At 38.4% G+C, this 16,697-nt stretch overlaps 2 protein-coding genes across 4 annotated transcripts in view; both read left to right on the top strand.

Moving 5' to 3' along the window:
• The window catches only part of LOC106877227 (GTP-binding nuclear protein Ran), an 11,830-nt gene extending 5,748 nt beyond the window's left edge, over window positions 1-6,082 (top strand). The window contains exons 1-7 of one of the 3 annotated variants that reach the window (XM_014926088.2): window positions 564-712; window positions 1,460-1,505; window positions 1,868-1,952; window positions 2,272-2,397; window positions 3,084-3,271; window positions 4,817-4,987; window positions 5,494-6,082. In XM_014926088.2, coding sequence (XP_014781574.1) covers window positions 1,479-1,505; window positions 1,868-1,952; window positions 2,272-2,397; window positions 3,084-3,271; window positions 4,817-4,987; window positions 5,494-5,538 — 642 coding nt within the window. In that variant the 5' untranslated portion in view covers window positions 564-712; window positions 1,460-1,478 and the 3' untranslated portion in view covers window positions 5,539-6,082. Of the gene's footprint in view, window positions 1-563; window positions 713-931; window positions 954-1,459; window positions 1,506-1,867; window positions 1,953-2,271; window positions 2,398-3,083; window positions 3,272-4,816; window positions 4,988-5,493 lie in introns of those variants that run through there. The other 2 variants (XM_052976851.1, XM_014926087.2) reach the window with 2 other exon arrangements.
• A 3,445-nt stretch (window positions 6,083-9,527) lies between these two features.
• LOC106877228 (uncharacterized protein C1orf50 homolog) lies at window positions 9,528-16,697 on the top strand. Its single transcript, XM_014926089.2, has 5 exons — window positions 9,528-9,641; window positions 13,150-13,262; window positions 14,389-14,475; window positions 15,222-15,353; window positions 16,359-16,697. The coding sequence occupies exons 1-5, from the start codon at window positions 9,599-9,601 to the stop codon at window positions 16,587-16,589; spliced, it is 606 nt and encodes a 201-aa protein (XP_014781575.1). The 5' UTR covers window positions 9,528-9,598; the 3' UTR covers window positions 16,590-16,697.

Raw genomic sequence — 16,697 nt, 5'->3', positions numbered from 1 at the left:
TGGTTTATGGCATATCCGGAATCTCCGTCATCTAAAACATAGTGGGGGAAAAAAAATTCAATTTCTGGTTATTGTCTGCAAACACGAGGTCTTATGTGTGTGTGTGTGTGGATGGTGTCTAGTAACAGTAATGGAAAATCTTATACCACGTGGTGGAAGGTTTTCGTTGATTCATTTAATACGTATTATTTTAATTTCCTCTAAGGATTGGCTTATTAAAAGAAAAAAAAATGGACATCTTTCTTTTACTTTTCTTTTCTAGCAATATTGGTCATTTTACACGACTCATTGTTTTTCTATTTTCTCGGTCTCAGCCGGTTACCGACATTTAATTACCTTTTGAGTCACATCTGTCTCTCTCTCTCTCTCTCTCTCTCACTCGCTTTCATATATTTTCCCTCTCTCGCTGTTCCTCTCACATTCTCTATTTCCCCCGCTCACTCTGACGTTTCTTTTCTTCCCTCTCCCTCTTACTATTCCTCCTCTGCTTCTCTCTTTGTTCCCGCTCTCTCTCCCTCCCCTTCCGATTCCCTCCCTCTCTCTCTCACTAGTTCTTTCTTTATGGTCGATCCAGTTTATACTAGTGTAAACCAGAACTGGCTGCCGCCGCCGCCGCCGCTGTTGCTTTTTCCTTTTTCCTTTCTTCTATAAACATTATTTTATTAGTGGAACTCGTGTCTCTTGGATTTTAAATCTTTTATAATTCCATCTTGTAAGAATTGATTGATGTCTTTATTTATTCAACACTGGTTAAATATTCTCTTTTTAACTGGCAATGGTTGCTTTCTCCATATCCTCCGTCTCTTCCGACACTCTTCCTCTCATTGTTGCTTCTGTTTCTCGAAGCTTCTCGCATTTCTCCGACCTTCCTTCACTAAAATATATTGAGTTTTGTAATGTGTGTGTTTTTTTATCGGATGTATACGTAAATTTCAAAATAAGCAATACCTTACGTAAGGAGGAATTGAATTTGAAATGCTTTGTGGAATCATAATTAAGTTAATTTAAAACATTTGAAACGTAATTAAGGGTGTCGATTGGGGTGGAGGTCAGAAAGTTGATCTGTTGCGAAATAATGGGTGGGAAAAAAGTGATGTAGTGGCTTAAATACATTTCTAGGGGAAATTGTTACAATTCTGTCATCTTTTCATGCTTTAAAAACTCGTCCTGTGAAGAATTCCATTTAATACTTTAAACTGCAAAACCCATTTTGGGGGGAGACACCGGTTTTTTTCCTACAAAGTTTTAATACGTGTTAGCCAGAAGTTTCGCGGTCGTTCCAGCCTTGACCAGTCCATCTATCACCGCTCCGAGTTCGGTCATTTGAACACACAAAAAGTAGATAGCAGTTTTTGAAAAATGATAATTATCTCCGGTTTGTATACCCGAACGTGTATGTAATAATAAATATTTGTATAAATATGATTTTATAAGTGGAATTTTTTCATTTCCCTTCCAGTCAAACGAAACAACCAACCATGTGTGACAAAATGCCAACATTTAAGGTGAGACCAACATTTATTTATATTTTATGTAGCCACCATCTCTCGTCCTTCCTGTTTTGTGATGGGACTGTTCTCTGTCTTGGGTTAACAGACGTACCATCAGTTTTGGTCATACTATATGTTGTTGGTACATAAACCTCATAGAAATGATGTTTTGATGTTATATTACAGAGTAATTGTATTAGGTGATCAATTAATAAATAGTAAATTCTGTGTTTGAGTGGATGTCGGTAGCAGCGTCGGTCGGTTGATTTAATTGATTATAATAAATGTTAATGTCTACAATTGGTGTATTTGTCCATTTTTATGAAGAAAGATTTAAAGCTTTTACCAAATTCATCTGTTCTTTTATTCTGTTTCAGCTGGTGTTAGTGGGTGATGGCGGCGTGGGTAAAACCACTTTTGTCAAGCGTCATTTAACTGGCGAATTTGAGAAAAAATATGTTGGTAAGTAACAAGGGTCCTTATGTTATTTTTAGTTAGATTTTATAAGAGCAGCTCATTTGCAGTGTTGCTAATGTTTTCACTATTGTACACATTTGTGTATTTTACTACTCTGAAATTAAATTAAGAATCTAATGTGGGTTGGTATCAAGAGGGTTAAGCATTTATTTATTTCTCTTTGAAATAAAATTGTTTAGAGAGAAACTCATTCTTTAGATGTTAAAGGAAGGTTTGTGTGAGCATTTTTGGATTGTCAAATACTTCAGTAATTTTTGTTTTGCCTCAGCTTGTAACTGTTTTTTCTTTTGTTATAACCCTTTAGCAACATTGGGTGTAGAAGTGCATCCACTTGTGTTTTACACAGCCAGAGGACCCATCAGGTTCAACGTTTGGGATACGGCAGGACAAGAAAAATTTGGTGGGCTCAGAGATGGTTATTATATTCAAGGTAAGTTGTGCTTTTGATTCTTCTAAATAAAACAATTAAGCTTGCATTCTATTTGAGAGCATTCATCGTAGACCATTGGCCAAACTTCTACTTTTTTAAACACTACTGTATTTGTTGATAGATCCAATGTCTTCTAGGTACTTAGTGTATTATATTTGAATTCCTTTTATGTGATGTTTTAAATGAAGTCTTAACAAATATGACTGACATGAAATGGTGTCGATTTTAATAGACAGAAACTCAGTTTAGCAGTTCTAGGACTAAGGCCCAAACTAATTGGGTTAAACATGTAAAGCTCCAAAGGTGACAATTCTGTATGCAAATGGTTACACACACACTGAAATGTATGTAAACCTATTTAACTGTGCACTGCTTGTTTACCTACAGCAGAATTGATAGAGGAGTGTTAAGAAATGTGAGAATCTTGTCTTGCTTGGTTGGTGACATGCATGATAATGGAATGTCAACACTTTGCACACATGACAAAGCTAATTTCACTTTCTATATACCAGTCTCAACGCATTGATTGGTCCAAGGCACACTTCCTCAATGTTCTTGTTCAGTGGTTTTGGATTTAAAGCAAACTTTTTTTTTTTACAAAATGTATAAAAATGATTCTGATTATAAGGAGAGGCTTTCACTTAATAATTGTATATTTTTTATTATTTATTCACTCTCTGTTTCAGGACAGTGTGCTATTATCATGTTTGATGTTACATCAAGAGTTACATACAAAAATGTTCCCAATTGGCATCGAGATTTAGTGAGAGTATGTGAAAATACACCAATTGTGCTGTGTGGAAATAAGGTTGATGTAAAAGACCGAAAGGTAAAAGCCAAAGCAATCACTTTCCACAGAAAAAAGAATTTACAGGTAATTTTTCTTTTTATTTATTCTCTTTCAATTTTATCAGTGCTATCTTTCTCTTTCGGAGCATTCCTTTATAGATGACTTGTCTTAAGCATTGATTTTCAAAAATATAATTGAGAGGGAGTTTCAAATAGAACCCCATATGTATAATCAGCATTTAATGTCGTAGGTTGGACTGTTTGACCAGGGCTGGTCAGTCGAGGGGCTACACCAAACTCCAGTCTGATTTGGCTTTCTAGATCAAGATGCTCTTCCTAATGCCAACCACTCCAAGAGTGTAATGGGTGCTGGTTGCGTGACACTGGTATCTGCCATGACTATTTTGCCTGGGTCTTAATCATGGCATAATGCCAAAGGTCTTGGTCATTTGTCCTTGTCTCTGTGAGACCCAATGCTTGAAAGGTGTGTTTTTATGTGCCACTAGTATCGGCTCGATTTCCCTTACCATTTGATGTTGCTTACCAGGTGACTGCCGTGTGGTATTCGCCTCTATGCTAGTTCAAAGAGTATTAAAGCCCAGTCCATGTGCAGAGTCTTTCTGGCATCTTATGTTCCAGTGTTTATCTACTGACCTTCAGTTAGGGATGTACCTGTGTCTTTCTAGATAGATGTAGGACTCTGTACATATTGATGTTGCAGTTTGGGGCCTGATCTATGAATGACCTGAAAGACCTCAGGGTCAGTTATTTTTCTATTACCTAATTGTCTTACGGGATGGATAGCATTGGTATGAAGTATAGCGTGGCTGTGTGACACGAGTTTAATCCTTAGATTAGTCAAGCAATAACAAGCAAGAGGTGTCACATGTGAAAGATTCTTATGTAAGGACAATGGAATGAAAACCTTGTGATGAATTTGTTTCAGTTTGAAATTCTGAGATCTATGTTGAATGCAACAGTTGGTGGTGGATGTGTTGTACATAAATGAACGTGGTTTTCAAAGCAGCAAATAAATGGTGTTCTAAAGGGCATGTTTTATGACTTGAACAATAAAAAGCTGTTAATTAGTGTGTGTTGTTTAAACATATCTAATCATGAACAAGCACTGCTGTCAATGGTTAAGAAGATATGTTTATCAATCTTGAAAGTTGGTTCAGGTGGAGTTTGAACATTGTAGGTTAGGTCCTGGAATAAAATATTAGGGCCAGTTGAAAGATTGCATTACATCAGTTGTAAGATATTGAAAAGTTTATCTCTAAAATAGTTAAATGGAAAATTTGAAACTAGAGTTTACTCGAATCCTTTAGAATCAGAATTCATAAACAATGTTGACTCTGAATTCTTAGAGATATGATATTGGAAATATTAATGCATTGATTGTATAATTTACATTTTAAGTTGGTTGATTATTTCTGACTTCCACAACCCTACACATCCAAAAGGCTCCCACAGCTTCCATCTAATAAATTTCACTTTTAGACTTCAATTGGCTGCTAAGGAGTAGGATTAAACCCTGGGACTTCCTGGTTGTGGAGGGACCTTCTGAACCACACATGCAATCATATAAACCGTTTTTCATAACTTATGTCTTTGTTTTCTTTACATCCAGTACTATGATATCAGTGCAAAGAGTAATTATAATTTTGAGAAACCATTCCTTTGGTTGGCAAGGAAGTTAATTGGAGATGCTAACCTTGAATTTGTTGAAATGCCTGCTCTTCAACCACCAGAGGTAGAAATGAGTCAATCACTTGCACAACAATATGAGAAGGAACTTGAGGTAATTACGACTTTACTTTATCTTGTCTGAGTGGGGTGGTTCATTTGTTGGTTGCACTTCCTACTTTACAATGAAGTTGGGAGTGGTGCCATTTCCAAGTAGTCTTTAAACCCTTCCTAACACTGGGTTATTGTACTAAATATTTTCAAAAATTGGAACTACTTGCAGGAGTTATGTCCCCCTACCCATTATTTTCTAAACTACAAAATTAATTTCTAACATTTCTGTTGCAATTTGGTGATTTTGCTTCAATAAATTTTGGAAATGAGTTCCACCTTAAAGCAGGGAGGTTGTAATTCTATCAGAGCGAGGTGTGGTCTTTGATGCCTTGACATGAGAAAGCTTAGACTCCTTTCCCAATCAGTTCCCTCATGTGGTCACTCTGTCAGTGAAGTGTGGGGCGAGGTCTTTAGTAATTTATAATCTTAATGGGTGAGGGTGGCGGGAAATTTTAATTTTTTTTTTGTGTTTGAAATAATATTTTCATTTTGTTTCTTCAATTGCAGGTGGCTCAAGAAATTGCTCTTCCTGATGAGGATGAAGATCTTTGAAGATAATCTGATCCTGCTAATCACTTAACAATTAACTAATTATCACAGTGCATTGTTAACCTTCTAAAAGATGGGAAAGTCTGTTTAAATACAGTGATGTCCTCTTTCTACTATCTGTTATGGCCTGCAGAGCTGCGCTCCCCTTTCTTTTAAGCTGAGAAGATGGTTTAGGCCTGTTTGCTTCACTAGAAAACCACACAAAAAATGAACTTCTTTCAAATTTTTTTTTTTTTTTAATTTTAATGGGAGGGGCTGGAGAAAAGAGGTGGGGTATTACAGACACCAAGTGGTAAAAAATAACAAAAACCCCTTTAATATAAAAAGACAATTTCACACCATCAAATCATTACATTCGAATGCTGAGTTCATGTTAATTACAGTAGGTGGTTTTTTTTTTTTTTAATGTATTCTTTGATTAGTTATGGGCCGAAATATTGTCTCTTGCGATTTGTTACTGTATGCAAGTGTGAATGCGGGCATTGTAATGTATTTCCTCCCCTTTTGTACAAAGGTCTTCAATAAAATTTTGCATTTTACTCTTAAATTTTAACTTGTTTTCTTTTCTGTTAAATACTATGTACAGTTTCCCACCCCCCAAGTGAATTGATTTGAGGTCGTGTGACGATACACAATCCATATGTTATTTTATTTCATCATAGTAATATTTTTAGCATCCATTCTTCCATTTTGCTTGAGTCACAGAATTCATTCAGGTAAACAGGTTTTCTAATCCAGGCAGGTTTTCATGGCATGTGGCAAACCAGATTGCTTGTTTTACAATTGGTACACAGTGTTGACTCCAGCACACTTGAGGTGGTGTAAGGTCCACATAATACAGGTCTTGGCAGAGACGCTTGGAAAACCCTTTGTAATACATAATTAATTTGAGATATATTTGTCATAGTGATTCTGCTCTTAGAAAGATGGCCACTTTGAGGAGTTAATTGGTGAATTTATGGCAGATAATAGTTTTGAAGATGATTGAGAAGTAACTGACTGCAATCAGCCAATTTTTGTAGTAATCTGACCACAAGTGAAAGACAATGAGTTTGTGTAAACAAGCCCTTTGTAGGTATTTTCTGCTCCAATGTTAGTATACAGCTTTTGATTTCAGTTGTCAATAGGGTGTGAAGTGATGTATTTTTACATAAGAAATGTAGAAAATTAAGATTGTCCTGTTTTTAAGCATTTGTTCATTGTCAATAAAATTTTCAAGTTAACATTTTTGTGCAACATCAACTGCAGACACAAGCTTGGGTTTTAAATGAATTTAGAAGGGAAAAAAACCTTTCCTAGGTTTTTAATGTACCTGCTCTAGTACCTGGATTCTGAGAATTTCCAAAATGGGCAGTAGGAACCCTGCTAGAGGAGTGATACGAAAATGCATTAAATGCAGCCATTTCAAAGTCTAGTTTCAGTGAAGTGCAATTTGTTATAATTAGGAAGGTTTATTATGAATAACATGTCAAAATTAACAAAATGTCTTTCATTGTCAAAAGTTATTTCCTCTTGTGCAGCTTCCAGGACTTTTATTATAAATCCTAATTCAGTCTATGGACACACTATGAGGTCTACACTTCCCAGCTTGTTGATTCCACTTGATACCCACTCACTTGGCAACTTGTTCACCTTGCACAATACTTTTTTTTTTCTTTTATCTGGTCACAACCTTGAAAAACCATTCTGTTGCTGTATACTTTATTCTATTGTATTTCTGAGAGGCATTTTAAAGCTGGAGTACAGCATTCTATTTCATGGGTGTTGCACAAGAACTAACAGCTACCCTACCAAGTAAAATTCTGAACCAATATTCATATAAGTTAAGCACTTGTTTTTAACTTAGGTAGTCAATGATCTATCGAGTAAAGGTCACAAGGAGTCTTTTTCTTCCAGTGGTCTTACCTTTCTGAGCTCAGATTGTGCCTAGGTCAGTTCCCCTGCCTCTTTTCCTTTCAGGGTTTCATAAAAATAATTCATAATTTAACATTGTCCATGGATTGGTAAGTCTGATTTCAAATGGTTTCGACAGCTGGATGTCCTTCTTAACACCAACCATTCAGTCTAATGGGTGCTTTTGCATGTCACCAGTATCTGCCACTACTGCAGTTTCACTTGGATTGATGGGTCTTCCCAAGCACAGCATATTGCCAAAGGCCAGTCATTTGTCAGTGCTTGAGAGGTGCTAGAAACAAAACACCAGCATCGGCCACATTGTCTCCGTGAGGCCCAGTGCTCTAAAGATACATTTTACATGACACTGACAGCAACTTGGCTTGACAGGTTTTACCAAGCATGGCATATCACCAATTTGTACTACAATAATTAGTTATTCAATAATCGGTTTGTGATATGCATAACCTCATAATATTAATGTGAATTGTACATCAAAACTTGAGATAAGGAGCAGGATTATTATTTGTCTTTTTTTTCCCCTTGCATGGATCAGATGGAATTTCTTGAGGTAGGTTTTCTACGGCTGGGATGCTTCTCCTGTCATCAACTCTCACTTTCACTGAAGGTTGGAAATGAAAGATACCCAGGCACATGACCATGATATTTACAGCTTTCATACAATGTCAAAGCAAGGTGATAGTAATGCACACATACGATGGGTTTCTTTCAGTTTCCCTATACCAAATACACTCATGGATTTGGTTGGCTGGAGGCTATAGTAGAAGACACTTGCCCAAGGTGCCAAGCAGTACCATTCAACCATGCCTGCGGCTATATAGAAAATTTCACCAAAAGTAACCTATTTGTGGTAGTTACAATGTGAGAAGGTACACTTGTGTTGTTTGTTCTGGCTCATAAGGGCCAGTTTTATGGGCGTATAGGTTCCCCACCTGGAAGGGACACTGGTCTGTTACAGGTGAGCTGCTGGATACAGGAGGAAAGGGTGAGAGAAAGTTGTAGTGAAAGAGTCAGCAGAAGTTCACCATTACCTTCTGCCGGAGTCGCGTGGAGCTGAGGTGCTTCGCTCATAAACACACACATCGCCCGGGTTGAGATTCAAACCTGCGAGTCTGCTGCTCTAACCACTAGGCCATGTGCCTCCACATTTGTGTAGGTATGCCTTATTAATACCTAGAAATAAATAACTGCAGTGAACTGGTAGAATTCTTAGCAAGTTGGACACAATGCTTATTAGCGTTTTGCCCGTCTTTGCAGTCTGAGTTCTGATTCCATTGTGGTTGACTTTGCTTTTCATCCTTTCAGTATTGATAAAATAAATGCTAGTTTATACAGAAGGTGAATGTGATCAATTTATCCCCTCCCCTGACACTTCCGACCTTGTGCCCAAATTTGAAGCTAATATCTGTAAAAGCATACATGGCTGTGTGGTTAGAATTTCACTTAATAAATTTCTTTCCCAACCATACATATATGGCAGCTTAGTAAGTGTTGTCTCCTGTAGCCCCCCCCAGCCAACCAAATCCTCGAGAGTGGATTTTATAGAAGGAAATGTGCGTGTGCGTGAGAATTAATTTTGCAATGCAATCATTCTGTTTTTCCAGTCCCAAGTTGAATTCTAACTGTTGACCAATTCATCCCAGAGTTCTTATATCGACGCGAAATAAACGAAGCGAATGTCATTTACCTCCCCTTCGATCTCTGACGTCATCTGACAAACGCCAACCAAGATGACATGAATCCCTTGTCTTGTTCACACTATAAACATTTACAAATTAAAATACGAATCGCATTTTAAACAAACTTATTTTCACCATATCGTCGTTTCGCCATTTCCGTTTCAATTTTACATTCTACTTCTGAATCACTAGAAAAGTTTAGTAAAATAAGAATTAACCCAGGATAGTCACAGCTGGAACGCCTTTGATCATAAATCTGTTTAATCAAAAGCTAACACAGGGCTAAACAAAACCAAGAAGGGCAATTTCGACATAATTTAATAAAATATTCAGTTTCCGCAATGATCTTTTCTTTAGGGTTGCTATGCGACTAAAGACGTATTTCGTTTACAGTTTTATTTCGTTTCGTTTCTGCCATTTCAACTTTAATTTTCTAACTACCCCTAGTCCCATACTATGACATTCTCGTTATGGCTCTCACGCAGGAAACAAACACAATTAATGATGTAGCAGGTAAAATTTTCTCTCGTCATCGCTAGTTTGCTTTCTTTCAGTGATGGATATTATATAATAAGAAATATTTAATGATATTTAATTTACGATTTGGAAATAGGGGGGGGGGGGAAAGATTGTTGTTTAGTCCCAGTTCGGCTCTATGATACAAAGGCGTTCCAGCCACGACTATCTCGACTTTTCTTTAGGTTCAGTACAGAATAGTCTAGTACGACATTATCCAAAGTACCATGCCTCGTTGTTTAGTCCCAGTTTCTGCGCTGATACAAGGAGACACCTGTTATCAAAGGCATTACATCTACGGGCATACCTACACATGGGTACCCCGCCACCACGAATTCGTTTTCTCATAACTTTCAGATAAATGGATATTTTTTAATGAAATTTTTCAATAAGTACGCTTCAGGTGGTGTAGATTCTGATTATATCGGAATCTGTTGTGAAAAAAAAAAAACAAAAGAAAAAACAAAAACAATTTATAAGTAGGAAGAGGAATTTCGGAAAATTCACACGAGTAGCTTTGTTTCCTCGTAACTTTAACAAGAATGGGTATTTTTTAATGAAATTTTCTACGAATACTTTTCAAAGCGTGTAAAGTGCAACTATATCATAATTTGATGTGAAAAGGAAAATTGTGAGCACGTACACATATATACTGATGCACAACACAGTCGAAAAACTTTTGTAGGCATGTGTGATGCCTGTCGGGATATATGTGTACTAACTCACCAATTTTATTTGTTCATATTAAATTTCGGTTTAATCGTAATCTCCACCCTCTGAAAGGTGTTTAGAGAAAATTTCTTTGGAAATTATCCATTTTTCTGAAAGTTAGACAGTAGAGCATTGCTTGAGAAACATTTGGTTGCTATTTCTAGCAGATCGAGGGACCATGTAGCAGCTTCATCCTTTTCATTGATTTGTTTACTTTTCGCTCTAATTACGTAAAACAACATATTGAAATGGGGGGAGGGGAGTTTCATTAACTTATTACAAAACTTGTTTACCTCACACACACGCCAATGAATCTACAAGGGAGGCTTGCTACGAGGTCGTTCGACCTGCTAGAAGTAGCAACCAAATCTCCATTTAAATCACATTCCAGTGTCTTCTGCGAAGAAAGGTTACACTGGACAACGTAAACCTGTGGATGCTCAATTTCTTACAATCAGAAGGTGTGGTCACGGCTAGAACATGTTCGATCACATGCTATTATCTATGTCTTGCAGTTCCTATAAATAATTTTCTCTTTTTCTCTCCTTGCTCTTTTCCCTTGTCAAACGTGAGTAGCCATGCAGATCCCTCCGCAGGAACCTGCTCTGCTCCACCCTGCCTCCATAGTAACCCCCTCATCCCCGAGCAAGGTGTTCATCCCCTCACATACTCCCCCCATCGCTCATAGTCTTGTGAACTGCACAGTGATCTCAAAATGTGTATAAAGACCCCCTTCGGTCATGAATAACCATAAGATTGCACGTGGAAAACTCCTCTCCGAGGTACAAGTCCAGTCAAGGTTGTTTGTGGAAGACCAGTAAGTCATCCAAGCATGACAGGTTCCCTTCTCCACACCGATATTATCCAAGGGAAAGGCAAAGGGGCCGATACAGCTTGGCACCAGTGACATCACAACTCATTTCTACAGCTGAGTGAACATGAGCAACACGAAATAAAGTGTCTTGCTCAAGAACACAACACACAGCCCGGCCCAGGGATCGAACTCACTACCTCATAATCGTGAGCCTGACACACTAACCACTGAGCTATGTGCCTTCATGCATGTCTTCACATTCTGTTCTTTACATCCTGACAGATGGTCTAAGCAGCAGAGAATGTCTTAAGTACCCGTAAGTTTCTTTCATAGCTGTGTAAAGTCTTCGTTTTTAATTTTAATTAAAGCAAAACCAGAACATAATAATAATAATAACCCTTTCTACTAAAGGCAAAAGGCCTGAAATTTGGTGAGAGGGGGCTAGTCGATTACATTGACCCCACCCCCACCCCACTGTTTCACTGGTACTTAATTTATTAAACCCAAAAGGATGAAAGGCAAAGTCAACAGTGGAATTTGAACTCAGAACGTAAAGATGAACGAAATGCCGCTCAGCATTTTGCCCAGCATGCTAACAATTTGGCCAGCTTGTCACCTTAATAATAATAATAAGACCTTAATAATAATTATTATTATTATGATGGTGATGATGATGATGATTATGTCAGCTCAATGCCTTTATAACTGAGATAATAAGGATAGTTATTTTACAAGTACATTACACACACACACACACACACACACACACATAGTTGAAATAGGTCAATAAACACACCTGATAACAACTGTATAATTATAGTTATATAGTTGCAGCATTAGTTATATAATAATGTCAGCTGTATCTCTGATTTATTTTTTGTTTTGTTTTTGTTATCTTCTATTTTTCACAAAATCATGTCAGGTTCCTCTCTCACCCCTAAATGAGAGTAGCCATATAGCTCCCCTACAATGAGAACCTGCTCTGCTCCACTCCCTTCTCTTATACTTTAACTCTCATGTGCTAGCATAAAGCCCCCCTTCCTTCCCAGGTTTCGTAGTTTTGCACGCTGCATGGTGACCTCACCAGTGCCCTTAGCATCAGAAAAAGCACCTAGTACACACTATAAAGTGGTTGGTGTTAGAAGGAGCATTCTTAAAAGATGAAGGTAAAGTTACCCTCTCGAGTCATAAGGAGTCATAACTGCATTCCCAGTTTCATGACATATATATATTCCCCACCTGGATGGGACGCAGGTCTGTCACAGGATTACTCATTTTTGCCAGCTGAGTGGACTGGAACAATGTGAAATGAAGTGTTTTGCTCAAGAAGATGATCACTTACCTGGTCTAGAAATCAAAACCACAATCTTACAATCACTAGTCCAACACCCTAACCACTAAACCATGCAGTCCTTGGACCCTGTTGGATCCTGTTAGACTGTCCAACCCATGCCAGCATGGAACATGGACATTAAATGAGGATGAAGGTGTTGATGCCACATGGGCCTCAGGCACACTGGTTCTGTGTTGCCATGTAGGAACTTCTACAGGTGTCATCCTCATCACATGGTTGCCCATCATTAGCCTGGTTTCATCCCAAAGCCCAAATCAAAGTGTCAGTTTCAGTTTGCATCCTTTTGGGGATCAGTAAAAGAAGTACCAGTCAAAAACTGAGGGTTGGTGGTATCGTCTAACCCCCCCCCCCCTAAAATTACTAGCCTTGTGCCAAAATTTGAAACCATTATTGTTGTTGTTATTGTTTCTATAAGTATCTTTTTGCTATTTTCTTTCAGCCGTTTACCTCTTTTGTTTGTTCTTCATTCTAAGATGCTGGAAGCCTTGTGGTGTAACTGTGGTGGAGGTTTCCATGTATGCAGTGAGATTAAATGTTTGTTAGACATGCAGCTATGATTTCTTGTACATATTTATTTCTTGACTCATGCTGGCTACTTCCATTACACAATATCGTTTCTCTTCCAGTGCAACTTGTTGAGCGAAGCAGTGCCCCTGGTGGTGTCCAATTGGTCAATTCTCACAATGCACACAAGTCATCTCCTGTCGACTTGGTTGAGCTAGCTCAACAAATACAGAAGGTATGTAACCATCAAACCATTTTTAACCTGCTTGATCACGCCCTACTTGTACAAACCACGCCCACTATAATATATTGTATGTTCATCGTACTGGTTGTTCAGCCAACCACAACACCAGCATCAATGCCACACCATCACGCTTTCTTTGTAAATCCAGTTGCGATAGAGAAAGAGGGGAGGGACAGGTAGAGGACACTTCTGGAAGTCTTCTGCTTTGACCCTGCATATGTGTGGCCTCAGGGCGATGGTTATTTTCCCCAGACCTGGAAGAACATTGTGTAGGTGTGTCTTGTTAAAACCCTCATTTATCAAAGTGATGAGAGAGTTCACCATCACCTGAGATTGCTATGTCTAATTCTAAAATAGGTAGCTTTTAGATTCGGCATTGAGGGTAGGGCAGGTGTTCAAAGAAAGAAAGATGTTTCTCCAGCAATTAAAGACCACAAATCAAACTTTGTTGCCAACCACAAATGTTACTCTTTTACTCGTTTCAGTCATTTGACTGCGGCCATGCTGGAGTACCGCATTCAGTCGAACAAATCAAGCCCAGGACTTATTCTTTGGAAGCCTAGTACTTATTCTATCAGTCTCTTTTTGCCCAACTGCTAGGTCACAAGGGACGTAAACACATCAGCATCAGTTGTCAAGCGATGATGGCGGGGACAAACAGACACACACACACATATATATATATAGACATATATACGACAGGCTTCTTTCAGTTTCCGTCTACCAAATCCACTCGCAAGGCTTTGGTCAGCCCGAGGCTATAGTAGAAGACACTTGCCCAAGGTGCCATGCAGTGGGACTGAACCCAGAACCATGTGGTTGGGGATCAAGCTACTTACCACACAGCCACTCCAGCGCCTATGTTAGTTAATCATTTGACCAACTTCTTGTATATATTTTAATGTAATAGTGTGGTTTAGTATAGATGTGTGTCCTAAGACTAAACAATTACTAAACCACCCTTCACATCAAAGTACATCATTATCACTTGTAGCCCTCTCCGTCTCTTATTCCAAGGCCTTCTGACAGGCTATGGACAGTGCCCTTTCTTTTCACATACACTCAAATATACCATCCAATCATGGATATATGTATTGGTGTCTGGATTATTTTACAGGGTAATGAATTCATTCGTGCCAACGCCATCAACAGGCTGACCGTGATTGCTGACCAAATAAAATACCTCCAAGATCAGGCAAAAAAGGTAGGGAAAATATTTCATGTTGCATATAAGTGTGTATGCTTGTGTGTGTGTGTGTGTGTGCTGAAGCATGTTATATAATATTTAAGGTTTTCTGACTTGTTACTTAAGTTTCATGGATTGGTTAGTTTTTTTCCCTGCAAATAGAATACAAGATTGCTTGCACTATTTGATTTGACGCAACAAATTCAGCCATTTGAAAAAAAATGTGGAAAAACAATAAACAGCAAAAATGGAAAAGGGATCATAATTTGCTATTTTGTCAAATAATCTCTATCATCAATCCTCAGTTTCTATATAAAAAAAAATTCAAAGAAAACTTAGGTGTTAAATCAGTTTATACATATATACGACTGGCTTCTTTCAGTTTCCGTCTACCAAATCCACTCACAAGGCTTTGGTCGGCCCGAGGCTATTGTAGAAGATACTTGCCCAAGGTGCCACGCAGTGGGACTGAACCCGGAACCATGTGGTTGGTAAGCAAGCTACTTACCACACAGCCACTCCTGTGCCTATTTGAGCCTTGAAGTCTTGTACCATGTTTTGTTCTTTTGAGGCTCAAGACTTTTCATACACCCCTCGTATAAATATATGTATGTGTTTGTGTATGTTTATCAAGAGGTGGGCTTATCAGTCACTAGCTGAGTCACAAGTGTAAATTTGTCTGAATGTAGAATGTTCTTAATGCTCAGTGATCATCATAAATATATACAGGACACATGCATAAACTTCATGTCGTTCCCTTGCAGGTCTTAGAAGAGTCCCACAGAGATGGCATGCTTCATCATGTTGCTTGTAATATAGTGAAAAAACCTGGTCATGTCTATTATTTGTACAAGAAACCCACCGGTCAAGATTTTCTCTCCATCATATCACCTGAGGTAAGATTTCTAAGGGCTACTGTCCCCTCTTTCTGTTTTTCGTTTTAGCTAAAACTATTTCAGAGTTGTCTTTTCAGTGAATCATTACAAAGTATACAGGGTCAGCAAGGGACCTTTTATTTGGTCACTTGAAAATACAGGATTAATGTAAGGGATCAGTTGACATAAAATAGCAGCCAAAATTCCCTCATATCACACTCTTCCATCATCATGGTCAGTCAAGGAGATACAAACATACACTCACATATACATCATCATTTAACATCAATTTTCCATGCTGGCATGGGTTGGACAGTTTAACAGGACTGGCCAGCCAGAGAGATTCACCTGGCTTGAATTGTCTGATTTGTATGGCTGGATACCCTTCTTAGTGCCAACCACTTTACAGAGTGTACTGGAGTGATACATTTCACATTGCTCCAGTCCACTCAGCTGGCAAAAATGAGAAATCCTGTGACAAACCAACTTCCTGTCCAGTGGGGAATGTATTTGTTATGAAAACCAGGCAACACCTTAGGAAGGGGCTTTATCCACCCACCCTTATTCACTCTCTTTTGAACTTACCTACCCATTAACTTGTGTGTATGCGTTGACACCTCTTCACCTCTCCTTTTCCAACTCAGGTAGTCCTGCATCTCCTCTACAGCCAGACAACTGTTCCTGTCCTTCCATCATCCTTTTGATTCTAATCACTCAACATAAAGCCATCATCCTTAATATTACACCCTTCCCTCAGTTGAGGGGTCTTGTCTTGCAAATTACTTGAAGATTTCACTGGTATTGATGCCACATAAAAAGCACCCAGTGCACTCTGTAAAGTGGTTGACGTTAGGAAGGACATCTAGCCAGAAACCATGCCAAAGCAGACTGAAGCTTTGACAGTCCTCTGGCTTGGCAGCTCCTGTTAAACCATCCAGCCAAGGTCAGCATAGACATTAAATAATGATGATGATGATGATACACTGATTTTTACAGAGAGATGACTCAATTGTTTATTTATTACAGGAATGGGGACCAACGTGTTCAAATGATTTCATTGGTGCTTTCCGCCTGGAGCACGACCAATCTTGGACTCCTATTGAGAATGTTGAGAAACGAGACAAGGAAATACAGTTGATGGAGAAAATCATTGGCACTCACAGGGACTTATCTAAAGAGGCTGGCATCACTTTCAGTACGTTGACTGGCACCAGCGAAGGGAAACCTGATGAGAAGCTAGCACTCTCCCAAAGCTAGGTTCTGTGGGATTGATCGATTTCTTTCTTTTTTTTCCTCACCTCCATACTAACACCTTACAAACTTTTAAATAAACTATTTTGACAATGGGTTTTTAAGAAATCAAAA

The sequence above is a fragment of the Octopus bimaculoides genome, chromosome 25 (genome assembly GCF_001194135.2).
Source record: "Octopus bimaculoides isolate UCB-OBI-ISO-001 chromosome 25, ASM119413v2, whole genome shotgun sequence".
In the NCBI taxonomy this organism is placed as follows: domain Eukaryota; kingdom Metazoa; phylum Mollusca; class Cephalopoda; order Octopoda; family Octopodidae; genus Octopus; species Octopus bimaculoides.
Note: the sequence above shows the minus strand (reverse complement) of the source record. Positions and strands in the feature narration are given on the sequence as shown.

What these genes read in the sequence shown, in the direction of transcription:
- LOC106877228 (XM_014926089.2), top strand. Translation starts at nt 9,599, where the DNA reads ATGGCTCTCACGCAGGAAACAAACACAATTAATGATGTAGCAG. An exon ending in TAGCTCAACAAATACAGAAG is followed by an intron (nt 13,263 to 14,388) that starts GTATGTAACCAT and finishes ATTATTTTACAG; the next exon opens with GGTAATGAATTCATTCGTGC. An exon ending in TCTCCATCATATCACCTGAG is followed by an intron (nt 15,354 to 16,358) that starts GTAAGATTTCTA and finishes TATTTATTACAG; the next exon opens with GAATGGGGACCAACGTGTTC.